The 25,850-nt window shown below is 33.1% G+C and overlaps 2 protein-coding genes across 3 annotated transcripts in view; one reads left to right on the plus strand and one right to left on the minus strand.

Annotated features, from left to right (window-relative positions):
• Positions 1–4,728: 4,728 nt before the first annotated feature.
• On the minus strand, positions 4,729–9,680 carry LOC147801089 (uncharacterized). The gene is made up of 3 exons (XM_087155745.1): positions 8,948–9,680; positions 6,935–8,890; positions 4,729–4,976 (listed from the first exon to the last, which is right to left on the minus strand). The coding sequence occupies exons 1-3, from the start codon at positions 9,678–9,680 to the stop codon at positions 4,729–4,731; spliced, it is 2,937 nt and encodes a 978-aa protein (XP_087011871.1).
• A 12,265-nt stretch (positions 9,681–21,945) lies between these two features.
• The window catches only part of LOC107442099 (carbonic anhydrase-related protein 10), a 67,324-nt gene continuing 63,419 nt past the window's right edge, over positions 21,946–25,850 (plus strand). For both annotated transcript variants that reach the window (XM_087155639.1, XM_087155638.1), the window contains exon 1: positions 21,946–22,046. In XM_087155639.1, the coding sequence (XP_087011765.1) occupies positions 21,986–22,046 (61 nt within the window). In that variant the 5' untranslated portion in view covers positions 21,946–21,985. The remainder of the gene's footprint in view (positions 22,047–25,850) is intronic.

The raw sequence follows: 25,850 nt of genomic DNA on the forward strand, positions 1-25,850 counted from the left end.
TAGAAAATTTTCATCGGCCACTCAAAGCCGCTTTGAAGTGCCATGCGACAACAGACTGAACAGATGTTCTACCAGTGGTTCTCCTCGGTTTGCGTTCCACAGTTAAAGAGAGTATCGATGAACTCTCTATGACTCCAACTGAACTAGTCTATGGCGAACATTTACGCTTACCAGGTGATTTCTTCATTCCAACTCCAAATGATGGCTCCAAATGATGGCGGGGGAGTGAGCGGCGACTGAACTTAGCTTAATCGTAGCCGCGAGAGTTACGATCAGTAACTGTCTCTGTCATTCACCAGAAGAATCCTAACCACCATTGTAGAACGACGCGCTGCTCTTGTTTCATATTTTCCCTTTTTATACTTAATACTTAAATGCAAAATAAATACTAATAAAAATATAAATTCAATCTATTCATCTCCTGGACACAACCAACCACCACAAGTTATTGCTGGGATTCGTCACCTTTTTGCAAGCCGACAAGCCACAGAAGCTCTTTAACCTCTTCAGACCCAAAGTACATATTAGTGCCCTTCACCAAATACAGGGCACCAATAACCTGAAAAAGTGAAAAAAAAGTGGTGCCGAATTTTTCTTAAGGAAGCTTAACATTTCATTAGGATAACTTGCAATTTAGTTTTATAAAATTAGTTTGGAAGTTTTCACACCGCGATAAACGAAATGAAAATATTTTTGACAGATATAAATATTTCAAAGTATGCCAACATTTCAAAATTTGGCTACAACTTTAACGGTTTTCAGGCCAAGCTTAGTTAAAATATATCACATCTGAAGAGATTAGCAATATTAACGCATTTTAATATTTTTTAAGGACTGTAGGAATCTTGCAGAATGGAGTCGCAATGGCTCAGGGGATAGAGCGTTCGCCTTCCAATGAGGTGAACCGGGTTCGATCCCGGTGATGGCTGGTCAATATGAATTCCGCATCGGGCTTGCAACGACAACAATTCTGACATGAAATATCTTCAGTGGTAGACGGATCATGGGTTGGAGTCCCCTTGCCGTCAGGCTAACCGAGAGAGGTTCTCGTGGTCTTCCTCTGCAGGAAATGCAAATGCGGGTTTGTTTCACCAAAAGAAGTCCTCAACGAAGGCAAATTTCTCCCAATACTTGATCCAAGAGTTTCCTTGTCTTCTGGATTGGGTTCAAAATTACAAGGCTACGTTGTTGCACATTAGTAGTCGTAAACCAAAAAATTGGATCGGCTGTTCAACGACGGTTATAAAATAAAAATAGAATGTATATAAAGGGGCTCGGCCAAGGAGACCCCCATAAATTTGATTATACCACTACTACATGGTTTGATACACCATTAATACCATTAAGTCTAGCCTACTTTTGTTTTTCACTTGTATGCTAACTGCTTATAAGCATTGAGGTTTTTTTTACAGTTTTGACGCACAAATCTTCTCTAAAGACCTTCTCTGTCACGTTCTTTTTCTATTGGACACTTTTTACATTATTTAAGAACTCTGAGATGTGGACATAAATCAACATCTTTCTTTGTTATGCATTTGAAAAATCGAAGCGGAGAAGTTATCCCCTCTGTAAAGTATCAAAATTGCGATGACATGTTTTCGGATCATCCTCAGGTATGTTTCCAAGACCGTCACCAATAGCACATTGTGAGCCGTCGTGGCTCAGGAGATAGAGATCTCGCCTTCCAATGAGGTGGCCCTGTCTCGAATATCAGCAATGGTTGGTCAATACAAATTCCGCACCCGGCTCGCATCAACCACAGCGCTGATTTAACATATCTTCTGTGGTAGACGGATCATGCGTTAGAGTCCCCTTGCCGTCGCATGTGAGCCAGAAGGCCATAATCTTTGGCCAAAAGTCAAAAATTAACTTTTCAACTGAAATATGTGTAGGCAGTTTTATTGTAGCCCAAATTAAGTATTCATAATCATTCCAAGCATTATAATTTACTTTTTGGACCGACAAGAGTACAATGTAGTGAAAAATATGTTACAATTTTTTTTTTAAATTTAAATTTTAAATTTTTATTTCAGAAATATATATAGGAAATTCACCTTACTGTTATATTTTTATCAGAGTAATTAGTCTGAAATTATAGTACAATTTTTCAATTTGTTCGATTAGTTAATACTCTTGACAAACATAATATTTATATCTTATCATTTAACATTTTACAATGCTCGAATGACTTTCGAAACTTAGTTCCAAAAAGTTCCACGAGGTAATTAGCTAAACTTTTTTGTTGTTGTCTTCCTTGACGTTTCTTCTTTCGAAAAAACCTACCCCATTTTACCAGTATTGCAAAGGTGGACTAAATATACAGAAAAACAAAAATTATGTTTTTTTTCTTCATGTTTTCGCGTTATTTTGTAAGATTACTTCGGAAATATAATTTACTTTTCATTTTTAAGATAAAATGAAAATTTTCATTGCTATATTTAATTATTTAAACGTACTATATAATTTTTTTTATTTTTGCTCGCCATATTTCTGCGGCCATTTAGATATCTTGGGAATTTTTAGCGTATTTCAAAATTTCAACTATAAATTCAATTTACCTGCACAAAGAAACCTCTAAATAAAAAGCCTCAAATTTTGAAGCAAATTTTATCGAAACACTAATTTTGGCATCGAAACTTTGGATGCTGGACCACTGTGCGTCGGGTAAACCGAGGGAGGTTTTCTTCTCCATGTAATGCAAATGCAGTTTAGTTGCATCAAAAATCCTACCCGAGGGCAAAATTTCTTCCAATTCTTGATCGAAGAATTTTCTTGTCTTTTGAACTGGGTTCAAACATTGGTAGTCGTAAACTCAAAATTAGGTGCGCTATTCAACGAAGATTATAAAAATAAAATGTATATAAAATAACGAAGTACTTAGCTAAAATATTTGTGCAGAAAACTGCATTTTATAGATCAAAAGCTATTCAAGATATTATTTTCCTTTTATATGTACTTTTTAGATGTTAATAAAACATTTTATAAATGATTTATATATATAAGAGTAAGCGAAATCTTTTTTGGTATTCTAAAGACACATAAAAAAATTCTCCACTTTTACTAAACAAGAAATGGTTTTATCTGCGTTCCGCAAAACCGATTTCAACTGAGGTGAAGCCAGAGAAAATTGATATTATAATACACCAGACTTTTATTTCCGTTTGTTTTTAATACTTCCTTTAAGAAAACGAAACGGGGAAAACTTTTATGTTCGATTTTCGAGCTATTTAGTGTTGGACTTACATATTCTAGTTAACATATTTCCAGAATTGCTAATTCTTCAGGATTTCCAGGAATGTCATATATATATATATATATATATATGTAATACAAAAAATTGTAAATACTTTTGTATTAATAACAACATTAAAACTCTTTCGTTTTTATAAAATGTCTTTGGTAAAGAATAGGTGTAGAAATTCTATTTTGGGACTTCAAGGATGAAAACATACCATTGAATTATAATTAGATTTATATTTCAAAGGAGGAGTTATTTTAGAACCTTGTCCCTCTTTCACTTCCATATTAGGAAGCATTAAATGATTATCGATGATGCGTAGAGTTACAAAGTATGTACGATTTGAGCCTTTTCGCCTTTTTGTCCATGAGTATATAATGCAGGAGCAATTGTTTTTGCGTGCCTTTTGCTGTACGATGTTGCCAACATAACCTTCGCCACTACTGTCTAGATATTAGTCCACCCCCCTCCAACTGGGAGAGTGGGTGAGACTTCTGTTTACGCCATACTCCAGTAAATTAAGCCTGTTAAAGTCTATCGGCTTATTATTTCTACAAATGTAAATTAAAAGCACTATCAAAATAACGGAGTTGTTTCCCTAATCCTCGGGACGTTTTCTATGTCACCAAAGTCTATATCAGTGTCTTAAATAACTCCTACGTTATTTGTTGATGCTTTGAATTCTCTTATTTTATTAGCGTGAACATGTTTGATGTTGCCGTCGGAAAGTTGCACTAAGTAGCTATACGTAGATTTTCTTTCAATTATAGTTGCAGGACCTTTCCATCTGGCATAAACTTTGTTATCACTATCTGGAATTAAAACAACAACAAGGTCTCCTTCATTAAATTCCTTATGTCGAGTTCTTCGATTTCGATAACTGGCATACGCTGCTTGTTTCCCAGCAGCAGTCAAGCCAGCAAGTTCCGCTGCATTTTCTAACTTTATTTTCAAGTCATTCAGATAATCAGTGACAGATTTTAATTGACCAATTGGGATCAATGTTTCATCGGTCCACGTTGACTTCAATATGGACAATGGTCCGGTCGGACGTCGTCCGTAAGGCATTTGGAAAGGACTGACGCCGGTCGTAGCGTTCGGAACCTCCCGGTAAGTCCACAGCAGGAATGGAATATCCTTGTCCAATCTTTCGAATATTCTCTCATAGTATGGTGAATCATTCCTTTCAAAACAGCGTTAAAGCGTTCCACCAGGCCATTTGAACTTGGATGACCAGGAGTTGAAAATCTGGGTGATGAAGCAAGTCTACTTAAGAACTCCTTCGTCAGAGTAGAGGTGAAATTACTCCTCTGATCGGTAGCAACAAGTTTGGGTATCCCCGTACGTGAAAATATCTGAAGTAATGCATCACATGTTGATTTCGCTGTTAATGTTTTCAGTGGAAAGGCTTCTGGCCATCTAGTACATAGATCCACAGCACATAAGACGTATTTGTGACCTATAAAATTCACATGTATAGCTTGAAATGGTTAATCGGGGCGCATAACTGGCGTAATTGGTACTTCGTCTAACGGTTGCTTTTTGGCTTGTAACTGGCAGGCAACACATGTGCTGCAAAATTCGTCGATGTCCTTCATGCGAGGCCAATAAAAGGGGTATTTCAACCGTTCAGCAGTCTTCTTTTTACGTAGATGTCCTCCCCATAAGCTTGAATGAGCTAGTTCTAAAAGTTGCTTCCTTCGTGATATTGGAACAACTAGTTGATCTACATGTTCACCTAAAATAGTATCTCATCTCGGTGATACAAGTAATTATCAATTACTCGGAATCTATTAATTCCCTTTTTAGCATCTTGCCAACAAGAATTTAAACTGCTGTCCTTTCTCTGTTCATTACGAAATTTTTCAGAGTTCTATATTTTGTTCTGGTTAGCCATATCGTTTACTTCAGCTTCTGCAGTCATGCTTGCACAACATTTTATAGTTTCTTCAACTGTATCTTTAACCATATTCTGGATTTCCCAATTATCATTTTGAATATCGTATGACATGCTTAGATCGATATCATCATCTATCGTTTTGCTGCACGACAATTCACCATTTAGCGTATTACATTCCAATTTTTTATTTTTGGTTGCGCCTTCTATTAAATTTAGTCTCAATATTACAATTTAATTCATTTAGAGCACTTACGGATAATAATAAATCGCTTGACAAATTAGGTACCATTGCACAAGTAATGTAAATTGGTCCTTCAAATTTAAATCTTCTTCACATTTAGTTACTGGCAAGTTTATTAATGACGCTTTTAAAGTTTGTCCGAAAGTACATGTTAATACTACACTTCCAGGCGGTGTCTTGTATTTTTACGGAACCAAACAGCTCTTGATAACGAATATTTGTGAACCTGTATCAGCTACAGCAGGGGTCGCCAAACTTTTTTGATCATCGACCCCTACATAATTTTTCGAAATCTCCATCGACCCCCACAAAAGTATTTTTCTGTTAATTAAAGTAACACTCTATTAGATACTGTGTTTGTACATTTATTTTATGATTTTAAACATTTATTAAAGTAATAGTACATTGTGTAACAATAGTTTTATGAAAAATATATTAATATTGAAATTTAAATAACCTATTATTAAATAATAAGTAATTATGCATAAGTAGATATAATAAGTAAAGTAACTAAAGATTTACTGCTTCTTGATCAATGAGACGGGTGTGCCTGGTGTTTTTTTTTGCAAGGTTCGCTATATTGGGTTCAAAATTGGTCAATTTTAATTTTCGTCAAAATTGGTCAATTTTGTAATTTTCGTAAAAAAATACAAAGTGCGCTATAGTTTTGTCGCGGGCTGTACTAATCCATATTATTAATGCTTACCTTCTTTTTTGGGCATTGATAATTAAAATTTATATCTAAACCAAACGAATGGTTTTATCGAAACAATAATCATCCAAAACTATAAAAGTTTTAATAATGACACTGCAAATATTCAACACAGTTTGCAAAGATATCTGAAACTGCGTATGATATTTGCATTTGTAACGTCAATGCTCGTCACACGTGACATTTGGACAAACGCACTTATGCATATGACTTATTAACTGCGCTGTGTTCGTACCACTACGCGGTGGTACGTAAATACTTGTTTCACTCCAATAAATATACGTTTATTAATTTATGTTTTATAAAGAAACTGATATTGAGTCAATTATAAAAAAAATTCACAAATTTTACATTCTTAATTAGGTGTTTCGAATTCTACAATAATTACACAAATTGTAATAATAAAAAGGATTTTATTTCATTGTGGTTCAGTGGTTAAATCCAAACTGAAACTTAAGAAGAGAAGAAAAAATAATAAGAAAATTGTTTGCGCTCAGCGCCATCTGTTATCATAAATCCTCAACACTCCCCACTTGAACTCCTCCGAGTTCACTTAAATTTTAAACATAAAAATTAGACAAAAATAACATAAACATATTAAAAAAATAACATTTAAATGCAAATAAATTTGAAATGAGATGCAAATATTCACTTGAAAGAAAATAAAAAAAAAACATAATCTAATAAGAAAATTAAAATAAAAACATTATCATTGTTCATTTCAGTCATTGAGTTCTAAAGGATAAATAAGTTGTACTGGGCGTTTATATTCGCCGTTGGATTTGCGAATAAGGCAAGATCTTACACGTCCATCACGCCCTTGAAATACTTTTGTTATAATACCTATGTCCCATAATAGTTTTGATTTTGTGGTGCCCTCCATCATAACCACATCTCCCACTTTCAAACATTTTGTTTGGTTAGGAAAAGTGAAGTTGTGTGCAGATCTCAAATTAAACAAATAGCTCTCCTTCCAGCGCTTCCATAAATTAGCCAATAATGTAGCTTGGTATTCTTTTCTTTTTATAAGAATCTTTCTGGTGGATTCTCTATGGATGGTTTCTATGAAATGAGCTGGATACTCTGCCTTTTCTTTACCAGGGGTTAAAAATTTTGATGGGGTAAGAATTTCCGGTTCACCAATTTCGTTAGTGACGTAGGACAAGGGTCGAAGATTAACGATGGTTTCGATTTCAGTCAATATAGTGGTCATCTCTTCAAAATTTAAGAGAGCTTTTCGAAGTATTTTCTTTAAAGGCTCTTTGACACTTTTTACCAATCTTTCATAAAATCCTCCCCACCAAGGGGCAAGTTGGACGATGAATTTCCAGGATATTCTTTTAGCAGCAAGAAAGTTTTTGAACTCGGAATTTTCCAAAATATCAAATAATCTTTGAAGCTCTTTATCGGTACATTTAAAAGTCTTGGCGTTGTCGGAGTAGATTGTATGACAACCACCTCTTCTACAGAGAAATCTTCTGAATGCCAGCAGAAAAGTCGAAGTAGACATGTCTGTGACTAATTCAAGATGTATTGCTCTCGTGACTGCACATGTGAACAAGGCTATATATGATTTCTTTATTCCATTTTCACCCTTGATGTAGATTGGTCCGGCAAAATCAATTCCGCATACGGTAAAAGCAGGAGTTTCACTAATTCGATCTTTTGGAAGCTGTCCAGTCATTTGGGTAGAAGGCTTGGCTGTGTATCTGCGACAAATCAAACACTTCGAGACAACCTTTTTTACTAATTGTCTTCCTTTAGGCACCCAAAATCTTCTCCGAATTTGAACTAGAGTCCTCTCTACTCCAGAATGAAATACATTTTCGTGTTCTCGCTTGACAAGCAACTCTGCAAATTTAGACTGTCTTGGTATGATTATAGGCTTTTTCTCATCAAAAGAATAATCTCCTTCGTCCAATCTTCCTGTGATTCTCAGGATACCTTTTTCATCAAGATAAGGAGCTAAATTGAAAATAGTAGAAGAAGCTGGAATAGGCAAACTAGATTGGAGAGCTCGTATCTCACTTTCAAAGAATTTTGCTTGAGTAAGCTTTACTAGTATATCTTCAGAATTTCGGAGCTCTTCTGCAGTCAAAGTGTCCATATTCGGCTTAACTTTCTTTAAACAGTTCAAATATCGCTCTACCCACGCTACGATTCTAACAACTTTTTCGAGGCTGCTAAAGTTAGCGATATTTATCAACTCAAGTTCTTCACCATCTACACATTTCATAACGGTGATTTCATCTTTACGATACTCAATTTGTTCATCATTTTCTTTGAAGAGTTTCAATTCTGGCCACATTTCGGTCGGAAGCGACAACCAAGGTGGCCCCTTCCACCAAATGTCGGAATTTTTCAATATACTCATGGAAGCACCTCTACTAATAAGATCGGCAGGATTGTCAATTCCGGGGCAGTGGAACCAGTCCTTAGGTTGAGTAATCTCTTGAATTTCTTCCAATCGGTTACGCACAAATTGTTTAAAACGAATGGCGGGAGTTTTTATCCAACAACACACAATAGAGGAATCGCACCAAAAGAAACTGTCACACGGAATTTTTATGGCTCTAGTAATAGTTCGAAATAATCTAGCAGAGAGGAGGGCACCTAGTAGCTCAAGTCGTGGTAATGTAATCATTTTGAGGGGCGCAATTCTACTTTTAGCTGAAACAAAACATGTAGAAATATGCCCATCACTAGTTTCTGATCTGATATATGCTACTGTACCATAACCCTTTAAGCTGGCGTCAGAGAAGATATGTAATTGTGAACTTATAATTTCTTTGTTACCTGCTTCAAAAAAATAATAACGCGGTATTTTCAAATCATTAAGTTCACCGAATTGTTTACATATATCGCGCCACTGATTTTCCATATCTGAGGGTAGCTCTTGATCCCACTCCAATCCGCTTTTCCAAATGCTTTGAACTAGAGATTTTAGAAGCATTGTAAAGGGTCCCAAAAATCCTACTGGATCAAAAATACGCCCAATGATTTTCAAAATAAATCGTTTCGTTATTTGTCCTGTGTCTATCATTTTTAACAGATATTTGGACTCAAAGTAAAATACATCTCTTTCAGGATCCCAACAAACTCCCAAAACTTTAAATGGAAAACCTGATTGACCTAACGATTCCTTTTCATTCTGAACATCTATACCTGCATTCTTCCATAATTCGCGTAATTTTTTATCATTTGTTTGAAACTTTCTCAATACCATGCCCGCATCCCGAAATATTTCAACACAATCAGAACTTATTTGAAATGCTGTATCTGTACTGTCACTTCCCCCTATGACGTCGTCGACATATACCCTTTTATTTAGTAATTCATACGCAAGAGGCTTTGATTTTGCAAACTTTTTAATATGATCTTTAATAGTAGCCGCTAAGAGAAAAGGGCTACAGTTGATACCAAATAGTACGCGGCAAAATCTATAAATTACTGTAGACGAATCATTATCGGGGTCATCTGACCAAAGAAATCTTGTGACATCTCGATCTTCTACATTAATCCCTATTTGTAAGAAAGCTTGCTGAACGTCCCCTATAAAAGCAATCTTGTTTTCCCGAAACGCTAGCATAAGTTCATATATATCTGGGTATAAATTTGGCCCAATATACAAACAATCGTTAAGAGACAATTCATTTTTCTTATGCGCGGAACCGTCAAATACAATCCTTAATTTGCTAGTTAGTTTATCGTTTCTTATAACCGCCCTATGAGGTAAATAACATTGTTTATAATTTTGGGGATCAGTGTTTTTAACTTTCTCAATTATCCCTTCATTTTCGTAAGTTTTTATAACTTTTTTATATTCTTCAAATAAGGATTTATCATTTTTAAATCTTCTCTTTAATTTGTCAAACCTCTCTGAAGCCAGCTCAAAGTTATCATTTAACAAATGTTTTGTATTTGGTCTCCAGAGAAGTCGTACACTATACCTATTATTTTCAAAATGTAAATCAGAATTAAAATCTTTTAACAATTCACTTTTATTATCAACATTTTCTTCGTTCATAGTATTTATTCCTAATCCTTCAAGGTTCCAAAACAAAGAATAATCAACATCCGATATTATAGTATTGTTTACAATCCTACTTAATTGGCAATTATTCATGAATCTCCCTTGAACCACAAAACCAAATAAACTATCGGTTGCAACGAGCCCTTTTCCCAGCCTCAAAGACGTATCAAAGATTACGTCATGTAGGAAATCGGCGCCGATCAAAATGTCTATATCAGCTATTTCTCCGGTATCCGAAAGAAAAATATTATTTTTCCTTGCTAATTGTTTAATTCTCTCATGGGGTGCGGCTATTTTCCCACACGTTATTTTTTCTACTACAAATGCTTCAATGCACACATTTAATTTTTTATCGTTTTTGTTCTGAAGATTCACTTTCACTAAATCATAAGAACACCCCTTGGAAATTTTTTCTCCAAAACCGAAAACATGCAACCGTTCAGTTTTAATGGTCCTGAGGTTCAACTCATTACAAATATCCCGTTTCAAAAAACTGCGATGGCTACCAGAGTCAAATAAAATTCTAACCAACTTCTTTACATTACCACAAATCAAATACGCTAAAGAAGTCTGTAAATAGATCATTTCATTTTGTTTTCGTTTCGAAACACATGAAGCGGTAACGGATGCCAAAGTATCGTTTTTCTCTTTCGACTCATTATTTATTGCTGATTTATCACAAATTAATTCGCTATGCGGTTTCTTACATAATGTGCAAATACATTTATTCCAACATTTTTTGGATGTGTGATATTTCTTTAAGCACCGGAAACAGCGAAATTGATCTTTCAGCGTTTGTTTTTTTTCTTCGATGGTCAGAGAACAATCTTTCGATTCGTGATTTTTGGAATTACAAAACAAACAAAATATGTTGTTAGATGCCGAAACTAATGCTGAGGAAGATGAGAACTTTCGATTATAATTATGTTTACTATGGCTCTCCGACCGTTGCTGTGTTTCAAAATGAACACTTTGTTTTTTAGAACTATTAGACAACACATGTGAGGCTTCTCTACATTCTACCTCTTTTCTAATAAATGAAATTAATTCATCAATGTCAAAATCTACACTTGATTTTCTATTTTTATTATAATCTAAATTTAAATCCTCTGGTAGCTTTTGCAAAATAACAGGACAGAGTAAATTACCATAACTACCTTTTGTTACATTCATTGATTGCAAACTGCGAATGTGGATTTCACATTCGTCATAGAACTTACGTAGAGCTTTAATATCATATGAATTTCTTACAGAATTAATTGATAAAAGTTTATTCATATGACTACTAATAATTAAATCTTGCCTACCAAATCTTTCGGTAAGCAACTTAATAGAAGAATCATAATTACTTTCAGTTAATGAGAATCCAGAAATTGCACTCAAAGCAACTCCCCCTAAATACATCTTAAGATAATTAAATTTATCAATTTTTTTAAGACTCTCATTACTATGTATAGCTATGTTATAGCTATTCCAAAAACTGTGCCACTCACAAGCATCACCAAAAAATTTGTTTATCTCCAATTTAGGTAATTTAACGTTAGCAACGTGCGAGATATTTCTATAAGTTATATTTTCTTGTAAATTATTGTTACCACTATTAAGCGTTACTTCCTGTCTTGTAGTCTGGCATTTCAGTAAATATCTTTCAATTTTGCCTTTATAAGCCACTACTCGATCTTGATACTCTTGACTTTGTATGATTTCACTCTCTAATTCCTCGCTCTTATCAAAATAATTTTCAATTTTTAAATCAAGAGCCTTTAAAGTTTCGTTTTTTTCATTTAACTGATTTAGATAATCATACAAATCAGGATAATCAGGAAGTGTTTCTAATAACGATTTATCAATTTTATTTATTAATTTTGTAATCAGCTGTCTGATTACTGCTCTTTTGGACTTTAATTTTTCAAAATCATCCATTATAAACAGCTCGCACGTTACTATAATAAATACAATACAATTAATGCAATAAAATATCAAAATAAATTACCAACTTAAGGGAGACCAAAACAAAACAAATGTTAACTTACATTTCATGCAGGTGACCTATTCCCGGCCGATGCACCATGTTTCGAATTCTACAATAATTACACAAATTGTAATAATAAAAAGGATTTTATTTCATTGTGGTTCAGTGGTTAAATCCAAACTGAAACTTAAGAAGAGAAGAAAAAATAATAAGAAAATTGTTTGCGCTCAGCGCCATCTGTTATCATAAATCCTCAACATTAGGTATGTGTGATTTGCGTATTGAGAACTGTTTTTTTTTTCCGACCCACAATCGACCCTTCCGATTCGGATCGACCCCCATTCGCCCCCCTGTCTCAGATCGACCCCCGCATTTGTTAAATAGACCCATGGGGGTCTATATAGACCAGCGGTTCTTAACCTATGGGTCGCGACCCAAAATTGGGTCGCGAAGCATATTTCTTGGGTCGCGCTGAGTCGAACCAAAAAAGTTTGTAATAAACCAAATAATAAGTAATACCAACACCTCCTAGAAGAAGTCATTGTGGCTTACTCAGCCTAATTTTGACTTTTTTTTTGGGTCGCGACATGAACATATTTCTCAAATTTGGGTCGCGGCTTAAAAAGGTTAAGAACCACTGATATAGACCACTTTGGCGATCTCTGAGCTACAGCGTTCAAGATGTTGGAGTCTATTTTTAATTTTATTATAGGCAGTGCGTCAACATAATTATTTCCTTTATAGTTTTCTTGACCATTCAGAAATTTGACACGAGCGGTTAAAATGTCGTTCGGGGCATCATTTTCTTTCTTTTGTTTAAAATTAACATGTAAGAGTGTTCCATGAAAGGGAGAGTTGCAAATGTTACAGCATAGATTACAATTCCTACGACAATTTAATTCATAACAAACGAAACATCTGTTGAGTTCTTTTAATTTTTGAGTTCTTTTAATTTAACTGCAGACGATATTTTGTTTATATTTTTCATATTCCACTGCGGTTTGGCCTTGATCGGCGTGTTATATTTATTTCCGTCAGAATTCGTATTCTTTTTCCAAAAAGGCGTTTTTTCTTTTCTATTTTCGATTTCGGCCTGAGAAATGTTCGCTCTTTTGAAACTTTCTTTAATACTTTCGTAATCATCTAGTTTTTCAGCTAGTTCGTATGGCGTCGTAAACTTCAGTCAACCTTCTAAATAGTGATCTCTTGTTTCAGCAGGCACTCTAAATTTCAGTTGTTCCGTCACAATTAAATCTTTGAGTTGTTGGAATGTCTCTATTTTCAATTCTTTGATCCATTCGGTTAAATAACTAATGAGTTCTTGAGCATAATTTCTCCAAGATTTATCATTTGACTTGTGATGTCTGTAAAAGCACTGTTTAAGCCAGGGATGGGCAAACTTTTTTGGTCGTGGGCCAAAAAACTAGAAAAAAAGTTTGGTGGGTCTAGTAAAAACTTCTAAAAAAAATTCTAACTTCTGAAATAAAATGAAGTCAATTCATCATTGAACGCATGGGGCTCTACATCAACTTTGCGTTTCTCAGTTGCCATTTTGGGGTTAAAAAATTTTGCAAATAACTCAAAAAAGCAGTAGCCATTTTATACATTGAATAATTTCACCATTATTTACAATGACGTCGTATGTGTGCAATATTTCTATACGCTGTTAATAATGTTAGAACTCGCTCCGGCAGAAAAATCCGCTCTTTGGAACTTAAAAATGAGTAGTCTGCCTCATGTGAAGTACAATTCACCTATATTAGATTCCATATGTCAGCTCCTCGAGAAAGACAAACACTTGTTGGAGCTAATCTACGGCTATTCTGTATAGAACTTCTGCTTTCAACATTTCACCAATTGAAGCTGTCTGTGCTAACTATTTCCATCAATTTATGTTTTGTAGACCAAAAATAGAGAAAGTAAAAAGGTCATCAGTACTTTGTTAAAATAGAAAGAACAAAAATAGATTTAATCAAAGTAGACAAGAAAATGGATGTATAATGTATATTGTTTATATTCGCCACGATCGGCAAGTTAAAATTCTGTCCGTGGGCCGGATAAACTTTTCCGGCGGGCCACAGCTGGCCCGCGGGCCGTAGTTTGCCCATCCCTGGTTTAAGCTTTTCACTATTTAACTTATATCGTTTTAGGATAAGACTTTTAACAAATTCATAATTATTAGCATCCTTAGCTTCTTCTCTTGCTAGCATGTTTGACAGTTCTGCCGGTAAAAAAGCTTATAAGGTATGCTACCCAATCCTTTTTAGGTACCTGAGCCATCTCTGCTCTTCCTTCAAAATTTATTAAATATAATCCCATTTCGTCATTTTTGTCATCAAATTTAGGCGTTATTTGAGTTAGTTGAATTTTATGACTTACTTCAACTCTGGTTTCCGTTTCGTTTTCATGATTGAGATTTTCTTTAGACATTTCTTATTTTTTAATTTCTAATTCGCACTGATGAGCTTCACGAATCATTCTTTCTTTTCTTTCCTCTTCTCTTATTTTTTCTTCTCGTCTAATTTTTTCTTCTCTCTCTTGCTCTTCTCGTCGAATTCGTTCTTGTTCTATCTTGATTTTATCTTCCAGAATTCTATCCACTATAATCTTAACTTCATCTTCTTTATACGTTGTACTACTTTGAATTGCGTTTTTGATTTCCACAACTTTCATAGATAAGTCCGCATCTACACCAATTTCTTCGCATAGTTCTATCAATTCAGCTTTCCGGGCTTTTGCAAGAAATGCCATGATACCCCACTTCTGACACCAAACTGTAGGGTTCTTTTGATTCGAATAGGAAGAAATGATGGGGATTAATAGATAAAAATATTTATTAAGAAGAAATCAAGTTAAATGCGTACAATACAATTAAATCATCTTAAACATAACTAGAGCGTTTACTTATGTCTGCTCATATCCGTATCCCCCGTCAATTTGACTGAGATTCGGACAATGCGCAGGCGAGAGGGAACTGAGCATCCTGGAGGATGATCCGAAGACATGCCATCACAATTTTGATCCTCTGCGGAGGGGATGGCACTGTTCTACTGTAAAGTGCTCGACTTCACGTGCAGGTCGCCGGGCTACCGAAGCGGGGGTGCCACCCCTTCTGCAGAGGGTCAAACTTGTGATGGCATGTCTTCGGATCATCCTCAGGGGCGTTTTCCAGACCGTCGCCAATAGCCCATCGTGCAGCTCTAGTGCGACGTAAATTAACTACAACAATAACAACTTTTAAAAAGTCCCCTTATGAGCTACATCCAGAGTTCAATAGCACGCTCCCATTTCTTTAACCTTTCTTCAGGCAGTGGTTAGTATACTTACTACCTATTTTAAAAGTCATGATAAACTATTTGAGCACTTATAAATTAAGCTTTCATTTGTTAATAACTTTTACTGTGATATGCCAGTTTTAAAAATGAATAAAAAGTTGATATGTATATAATTATGACCATCGTTGAACGGCAGATCCAAGTTCAGGTTTACGACTAACGTTAAACTCCACAGCCTTGCAATTTTGAACCCAATGCAGAAGGCAAGGGAACTCCTGGATCAAGTATTAGGAGAACTTTTTAGTGGAACTGTAATGTCGTGCTGTCCAAATTCCAATAATTCTAGCAAAATATGAAATACTATTTTATTACATTCGTATGACTATAACTATGACTATTTACATATGAAAAAGAAATAATTTTAACTTAATACCTAGGAGTTCCAGACTCCTACAAAATAAAAGTCTTGCCTTCTCCTAGGCTAAACACACACTTCTTGCGATAAAAGAAAACTACCTCAATACTTACATAATTGTGCATTACGAACCATGACGTGTTGGTGGCATGACACCTCCTCCCCGACACCTAGTAATGAGAAATCTGACCCAAACAATAGGATATTACGTACAAAAATATATTTAACAGTTCATTGCAAATAAAACAGGTGAACAGATGACTTATTACAATTACTAACACGTAGAATATCCCTAAAGAATACAGATGAAAATAGTAGCAGGATGACAGATGTATAGTTTCCTGGTTATAACACATGATATATACGATTACAACACACAAATAAAATTTTTTATAAAACTTGTATAGATATATAACTACAGATGAAAAGAATCTTTGATACCAATATACTGCAATATAAATTAAATTTCAATAATACTCGTTTCAATAACTACAAACGAAAAGAAGTCTTGTTATAAACGGGTTATCATTTATGTTTGTTTTTTATAAGCACAGAAAAACATTGAATCATTTACTAGTCTTGATTGATCCTCAGCCTCTTTTAATTGAGCATCTCGCAGTGTGAAATATGCATATTGTACCTTTGAAGAGCCCACCGTTGCAACTTAGCAGATTGGGATGCTAATTGCTGCAAAAATATTAGAGGATTATGATTAGTTATAAATTCAATATTCGCATCAAACGCGAAATTTTCAAACTTTGTAATCGACAACATACTACAGCATACTCTTCACGTTCAATTGCAATCCAGTTTTGCTGCACTTAGTTCAGATTTTGGTTAGCAAAACTGATATGGCAAAGCTGACTGTTATCTCTTCGGGATAAACAAGTACCAACACCATAGGAACTTGCATTGCACTGTATAACATACGGTTTTTTAGGGATCGGAATATAGAGCGAGGGAGATTCACTCAACTTTTTCTTTAGTTTTTGGAATGATATTCGCTCCGGGCTCTTTAATTGACAATTTTCCCCTGTTTTATAATAATTTCCAACATCTTTTGAAACATTGAGCCAATAAAAAGATAATTTTATGAGCTCCCTAGTTTTTCCCATTCCTAAATGATTTTCATTATGAGCTAATAGAAGAACTTTATTCCTATAAATTTCAGGTAATACTAATTGATATATTGGTATCGCCACAAATTTTATCTTTATGAAACAATAAATCATTCCGCGAAAAGAAACTATTCTTTTTTATTCTAGCGTCTTTAAAAGAATTTTTTAATGTTAAACAATTTTTCTGCCTTTCTCGAAATTTATTCGCTTCCGAATATTCATCGCTATTACAGCATAATTTATTAGTATCCGATATTAAATAAACACCGCAGCCTGTTTCACTTTCTTCCGATTGAGAAAATGAATCATCTGCTCTTGATGAATTTTTATCCACGCTACTGACGAGTTGCTTTCTGAAATTGCCTTATCGATTTTGGCTGAATCATCCATCAGTTTGATAAATCAAAGAGCTATAAGCATCCGGAGTAATTAAACAAGGGATGTTTAAATTATCTGTTAAAGCAAACAAAATATTTGAACTATAAAATAGACAATCTCCAGGGTTTTTATAATAAACTGGCAATATTGCTAATTTCGTGTAGACTTGCAGATTGTAAAATTATTTTTTTTTAGCTTCGATTTCTAAATACGAAAGTAGGGACATATTCAAAATAGAAATCTCAGCTCCGCTATAAATGATCGCGTCTATTTGTCTACTTGCAACAGAAATAGAAACTTTTTGTATCTGGTACAAATTAATTTCATTTAAAGTTTTAAACTCTGCAAATGCGCAAAATTTACATTCGGTGATCTGCTGAGATCGTTAAGATACGGTTCTCAGCAGATCACCGAAGTCAAGCATCACTGGCTGCGGTCAGTGTGCGAGTGGCTAACCACTTGGATCAGTCTGCGTAGGTACCGAGGGTGTGCGGTATTGGTCCTCGCTAAACTGTGCTACCGTAAAGTGCTCGACTTCGCGTGCAGGTCGTTGGGCTACCGAAGCGGGGGTGCCATTCCCTCTGCAGAGGATCAAAATTGTGATGGCATGTCCTCGGTTCATTTTCAGGGATGTTTCCCAGACCGTCGCCAATAGCCCATTGTGCAGCTCTAGTGCGATTTAAATGAACTACAACTTACCCATGTGTGAGTTACTAGAATAGATAAAACATTCGCTCGTTGGGATAAAATATTTTTTTCTCTATTACGTGGGGTCTTTCTCAAAGGTGGTGGAACGTACTTAGTGTTTTTATTCGAATTGCGGTTGTTGATCAAATTACCATACAATTCAGAAAAATTTCTACTTTTAGAGGTAAACCAATTATAGCACAATTCAGTGTTCTGCCTTGGTTTAAGCCAAGTATCTAATTGTTTTATTCTAACATAACGTCGTGCTTCGTTGTCTATTGCACTTAATAATCTATTGCTAACTATTAATTCATCAGCATCTAAAATCCTTCGCATTTCTAAGTTCGCAATAAAAATCCCTCTGAGTCTACTAGCAGATTGCATATGTTTCTCATTTTTTGATCTTTTGGCGCTTTTCTAAGGAAGGTTCAAATTCTTTTAAAATTAAAACATTAACTTTATGATAATCTTTTATTCCTTTAGCATTTGCATAAACTACCAAATATGCCGCTCGTTTACCTAACAGATTAATATTTTGACTTTTGATTTCGTCCAGCACATTTTTTATTAAAAATTCTTTTTCAAGAGAAGTAAAAAATAAATTCCAATATTTGGATTTTACTATGAAAATAACAGTTTAAAGTTTTAACGCTTTTGATTAATATTTCTAAATTACAATTTTCAAGTAAAAACATTTCCTATGTTTAAGTTAGAACTATTAATCTCTACCTGAATTCTAGCTAATTCTAGTTGTGCTTTAAGCCTAGTTTCTACAAGTTCTAACGCTACTTCTGTTGTTTTGTTTTGATTCTTTTGTGCACTTAATAGTTCTCCTCCTTTATTCTCTCGTTCAATAAGTTCGGAAACTGTAGTAACTAAAGATTTTTTGAGTCTTTTTTAAATTGATCACTTTTTTCTATCAAAACATTTTTTTACTTCTGAACATAATTCTTCGGCAGCTAGTACCAAATCTTTTTTCATTCCCTTTATGTTAAACATAATTGTTCTGTTTGTTTCGTTTCTCAATACAATTTTAATTTCTTTAAATCACAGCTATTTAGCTCTCTTCAAGAATTTAATACTTCTCATAATTCAACACTTAAAATATTCTTCATACTTTATAGACAAAATATAACAAATGTCACACCTTGATTTATGCTCTGGCTCGCTCGAGAGAGCCTGCTGCGACCAATAATTTCAGCAAAATATGAAATACTACTTTATTTTATTTTCATGACTATAACTATGACTATGAATATTCATATATAAAGAAGAAATAATTTTGACTTAACACTTCGGAGTCCCAGACTCCTACAGATTGAACGCCTTGCTTTCTCCAAGGCTAAACACACACTTCTTGCGGTAAAAGAAAACTACCTCTATACTTACATGTTTGTTCATTATGTCACCATGACGTGTTGGTGGCATGACAGGAAAAACTAATCCGCATTTGCGTTACATGGAGATTATAACCACGAAAACCTCCCACGGTTAGCCTGATGGCAATATATATATAAGTTAAAATATAATGAATATATATATATATATATATATATATATATATATATATATATATATATATATATATATATATATATATATATATATATATGCTTTTAAAGCCTAAACATTGTAAGTTCGTAGTGTGGCCGGTGCTTCTTGAAAAAGATACAGGAAAATACGGGAATCATAATATAATTTTATTAAAGTAAGGGCCAGAGCCCCAGAATGACAACCTTACATGCTGGTGGATAGGTAGAGAATAGCACATTTGACCTTGGAAAGAGGGTTTTTATATCTTTCTGGACAATATATTTAAATGTTAATAGGTCTCAGTAGCGTGGGACTGATCAATTTCCCAAGCTACTAAAGCCACATCATCACATTTTTTGAGATAATTAGATCAATATTATTACTTTCTTGTGAGAAAGGTTTTTAAACGTTTGCGCGTTAGATAAATGCTCTATTTATTGGATTATATTTAATAAATAATTGTTTTAACATTATATATATATATACACCCTTGTGCAAATTAATTGAAACAAACTTTTTTTTTCGTGTTTCTTAAAGAAGATGTTTTCGGGTATATTACTATTCTGAGCAGTACATTACTATTCTGGGTAAAAAAGTTGTTCCAGAGTTGAAGAAACGATACCCTGATGGAACAGGGATTTTTCAACAGGATTTAGCTCCTTGCCATACGTCCAAAATTGTCAAGAAATTCATGTCTGAGAATCAAATTGAGACATTGGAATGGCCAGGGAACTCTCCAGATATCAACCCAATTGAGAATCTCTGGGCCATATGCAAGAATCGCCTATTAAATATGGACTGTACAACTATGGAGAAGCTAATCACGGCGTTAATTCATGTGTGGTATAAGGACACAAATATTATAAAAGACTGTAAAAAATTAGTGGAATCCATGCCGAATCGTTAATAAAGTCCAAATGTTAATAAAGTGTCCAAATGTCCATGTCCAAATGTTAATAAAGTGTCGTGGAGATTATATTATGTACTAAAAATTTTTGAGTTTGTATAAATTTAAATAAAATAGCATTTTCTCTTAGTTTTCTGAATTTATTGAGTTTGTTTCAATTAATTTGCACAAGGGTGTATATATATATACACACACACACACACACACACACATATATATATATATATATATATATATATATATATATATATATATATATATATATATATATATATATATATATTAATAAGTCGGAAAGCAAAAAAATGAAAATATATAATCTCTTCATCAGCTTACACGATTATATTCGCAAAAAGGAGTGCTTTCTAGTATTGTATTAATATAGCCAAAGCAAAATATATCATTACAATAGTGTGCGGAGCACTCAAAAAATGTAATTAAAATTTTCTTTTAATAATTTTTATCTTTATTGTGCTCTCTCTCTCTCTCTCTCTCTCCCTCTCTCTCTCTCTCTCTCTCTCTATATATATATATATATATATATATATATATATAACTGTTGTTGAATATCCGATCCAATTATGAGGTTACTACTACCTTTCAACTCTGTAACCTTCTAATTTTGAACCTAATCTAAAACACATGAGAACTCCTGGATCTACTATTGAAAGAAATTTTGCCTTCGTGAAAGACTTTTTGATGGAACTCAGAGCATTTGCGTAGCATGGAGAGGATAACCACGGAAACCGTCCACGGTTAGCCTGACGACAATAGGACTCTTACCCATGATCCGTCTACCACCGAGGACATTTTTACGCCAGCACTGTGGTCGGTGCGAGCCGGGTGCGGGATTCGTATCGACCAGTCATCGTTGGGATTCGATCCCGGTTCGTTGGAAGGCAAGCACTCTATCCCCTGAGCTACCACGGCTGTATAACATATATAAATCCTCTTGCAGACTGTCGCATCAATAAAATTTGTTTCATAAATTAAATATGAAAAAATAAAATTACTAAATAGTTAAATACTTTTTATTAATACAATATTTGCACGAATGTGAAAATTACACAATCGATTTTATTTAAAATTTATCTCTGACATTTTATTCCGAATCATCTTTAAAAGAATGCAAACTGGAATCACTGCGCAAAAAAGGCTTAAAATGTTGGCTAATTACAAACAATTCTAAAATTTTAGTCTTTAATTGTTCACTACTCTGTCAAATATTTCGCAAAAAGGTTAGTAGTTGGTTTTCACAAAAGTCAGTTATAAATGGAATGGTTTTGCTATCAGCTTTTCCCCGTTTCTTTCTTAATTTCCACCCTCCACCCCCAATAGTGGAGCAACTAAACCATCTCTGAATGTTCATTTTCTATAACGCGCAACATTTTAAACTTTGTTCCAAAATAAAGAATTTACGGATGATTTTCTTTATTCTTTCTAAATGAGCGTTTATCTTTTATTCAGTGTGAAACGATTCCAGAGATTTTTTTGTGTGTGCATAAAATGAAAAAGGTGAAAAGGTGCGCAAAAGTTTGTCGAGTGGCGCTGTCGGCGTTTTCGTTCCTTTGTTGAAATGATTGTAAAAGAAGAGTTCGCAAAGACCATGTGGCCCACGTTCTTCTTACTTCTTCAAGGTAAGTACAAGTATTCGTAACATGGAGAAGTATTCGTTTTTAAGTATTCGTTTCTTATATCTAAGTATTCGTTTTTTATAACTTTTTTGGCATTGCGTTTCAGAATATATTTTTAAATTAATTAATTTCCTTGAGATGGAGTAAAAAATGAGTACGCATCTCAACATACCCAGATGCTTATTTTTCTTTAATTTCTTTAGTAATTTTTTTATGCATTGTGTTTCGTAATTCCCGTTCATAATATAGATTTTAGAATCCTTACGTAAAATTAAGCAAAAAAAGCGGTACTTGGAATTATTAAGCGAATAAAAATAAAAAAAGTTTTCAAACTCTGACGAAATATTTCTAAAAGCGGCATTAAAATTATCAAAATGAGATTTTTTGCGGAAGAAACAACGAGAACTTAAAAGGATATTATTATAGTCTTCTAAAAGTTTCATCCGGCAACCAAACTGGTTTTAACATTTTTAAACGCGTCTTCTTCTATAGTGATTCATCATATTTCAATCAGCAAACTTGAACTTTAATTTGCGATGTAATCTCCTTTTTGACTGAATGCAAAATATATAAGTGTTTGAATAATACTAGACCTTGTATTTTAAAGAAACTCTTAAGAAAATTTCAATGAATAATCACAACACTTACATTTGAAAGATTTATAGCATAAATAAAAAAAGACATATTAATTTGAAATCTATATGCTAGGTAGTAAAAAATTCTATTAAATGAGGAATGGGAATTGAAGAATGAGAAATATATATTCCTCGCCATAATTTTTTCTCTTTTTTAATTTTGAATTATTAAATTTAGAAGATTGAGCTATTTTGGAATTAACCTGTATTGTTTTTGAGTAAAAAAGAACAAACGTCATACCTTACTCATTTGAAAGGTTTTTCACAAAATAATAATAAAAAAATTGATGCAATTCTTTGTAAATTTTTTATAGATTTTAAAATTTTATTTTTAATTTTTTTATTTATGTACGTTTTAAATTTCTTTCTTAAATTTCCCGTCCCCAAATGTTTTTTTCTTTTTAATTTTAAGCGAGTAAAATTGTCGAAAGTGAGTAATGTCAGAAAGAACTTTTTGTTGTTTTTTGGCACAGAAATTAACAAGTTCTCATTTAACATACTCATTTTTAAGGTTTTTTTCCTAAAAATAAGAAATAAGTATATGTTTAATGTGTTTAAATTTTGAAGTTAAAAATTTTATAAAAGATTAGACAATTATTTTTAAGAGATTATATAAAGATTTCTGATTTTCTCTTTTTTTAAAATTTTTATCTCTCAAATCATTTCGTTTGTTTCATATTCGATTCTTTTTTAAAATTTTAAATAGCGTATTAGCTTAAAAAAACGAGTAATTTTTGAATTAACATTACTCTTTTTTATAATACTATTAATAAATTTTGAGTTAGTCAGACCAAATAATCATGCAGGTAATTTCGTGTTTAACAATTGTTAAATGTTTATATTAACCTATTATTGACCGACAAAAAAAATGAAAAATACATACCTGAAAAATATTGATAATACATGTTTGTTTATGCTAATGAGACACTATGTCAGACTTCAAATTCATATATAAATATCTATGTAATAAATATATTATTATAGATAGAACTATCTGATTTCGGCGAAATAAATTTAATAACTAAAAAATGCGCTACATTTTCATCTCTGAGTTAAGAAATTTGTTTTATAAAGCCAAATAAGTACCCACCTGAAAAAGTGGTAATACGTATTTGTTTATGCTAAATGGATATTTATTTCTGTTAGCTACCACACGAGACACTATGTCAGTCTTCAAATCCATATGCAAATATCTATATAAATAATATATTATAATAGATAGAACTATCTGGTTTCAGCAAAATAAATTTAATAATTAAAAATGGTGCTACATTTTTCTCTTTGAGTTAAGAACTTTCTTTTATAAGGACGTTTATGAAAAGTGTTTCTCTTAGTTGTGAAAGTGTTAACATAAAAGTAAATTTTCAAAAAAGTCTTATTTTAACCCCTTAAAGCAAGAGTTTCGTTCGGAAAAGCTAGTAAAAAATGATCAAGTTTTTTTTGACAGGAAAATTAATATATAGATAAAGTGTAAGTTATTTTTTGCGATTTCAGTTGGAGGGAGGTTTACTTGGGAGCAGGTTGGTGTAAAAGTTCTTAAAAAATTACTGTGCAAACAAAAATTAAGCAATTTGATTGCATGTTTATTTCGAATTTCGAAAAATCAAAATCAAATTAAATCAATATATCAATTAATAATAAATTAATGATCAATAAATTAATTAATATATCAAATGGCAAATACATTAATATAACAAATAGCTGATCATCAAAATGCACCAAGTGGTTTACACACGAAAAGTGCTGCATAGTGATGTCATCTATGGTAAATCCATTTTTACTAGATCATCCTATTATCCATTTTTACTAGATCATCCTATTATCCATTTTTACTAGATCATCCTATTATCCATTTTTACTAGATCATTCTATTATCCATTTTTACTAGATCATCCTATTATCCATTTTTACTAGATCATCCTATTATCCATTTTTACTAGATCATCCTATTATCCATTTTTACTAGATCATCCTGTTATCCATTTTTACTAGATCATCCTATTATCCATTTTTACTAGATCAAATCTCAAACTGGCATTAGAAATTAAATAACGCGAAATACAAGATTGCCTGTGTAAGACACGGGCATGAGAAAATTTGTCTTTAACTTTGGCCCATTTCAGACACGGGTAAATGCGTTACGGGGTTTAAAAAATATATATATTTAAAAGAGAGAAAAAAAAACCCGATTTTCCTTCGAAATGATATCTTTAACTGTAGTGCGCAAAACGAAAAAGAATTGACAGTCCTGAATATTTTTTGATCCCTAACAATTGGATTTTCACATTCTAGGACTCAATCTTAATGGCTGGAGGGATGACCTCAAATATGTAAATTAATAAGTGCAGATGATATTTCAAGTTATGAAATCAGACAAAAAGATTTACTTTCTCTGAATAAACGTACCTTTTATTCCAATGGATTTGGATTTCTGACCCCAAAATATAAGGGGTAGCCGCAATCTAGGAAGTATGATCGATATAGTTTGGCCAGGAAAGCGCTTCTAAGTTTGAACTAACTTTGAAACTAAGCAAAAAATAACTTTTTGTTTATATTTATTATTTTTATTAATTTATTCATTATTATTTTGTTTTATTTCAATCATTATTATTTTATTTCAAAAGAGTCAGATACTTCAAATTCGATTTCTCAGAAACTATGCTACCGATTTGGGTCAAATTTTGTTTCTTGACATTTAAAATTAGATTCTCTAAAATGGAGTTAAAAATTGTATACCTTGCAATTCAAAATTTTTTCCACCATTCTTAAATGAAATAATGAAAAATAAATAGTTGCGAAAAAATAACTTTTTGCATGGAATTATCTTAGTATAAACGAATTTTATAATCGTGATAAAATATTTTCATTCGCTTAGAATGTTCTCGAGATACGTGAAACATTCGTGTAAAATTAACATTAAGGTATCCAAATTTTGGGCATCTCTCCTGACCAAACTTTTAATATCATATTTCCAAGAAAGCGGCTATCCCCTATTTTTTGGGGGGCAGAAATCCGAATCCGTCAAAAAAAGGTATGTTTATTCAGAGAAAGTACATTTTTGTGTAGGATTTCGTAACCTAAAATATCGTCTGCACTTATTAATTAGTAGAGCCCGGATTCTGATGACCTAAAAAATCTCAACTAATGCCCTTAAAAAGTGCAAAAAATGCCC

Source organism: Parasteatoda tepidariorum, chromosome 12 (assembly GCF_982258835.1).
Source record: "Parasteatoda tepidariorum strain Cologne lab strain chromosome 12, Ptep-v5.0, whole genome shotgun sequence".
Lineage (NCBI taxonomy): Eukaryota > Metazoa > Arthropoda > Arachnida > Araneae > Theridiidae > Parasteatoda > Parasteatoda tepidariorum.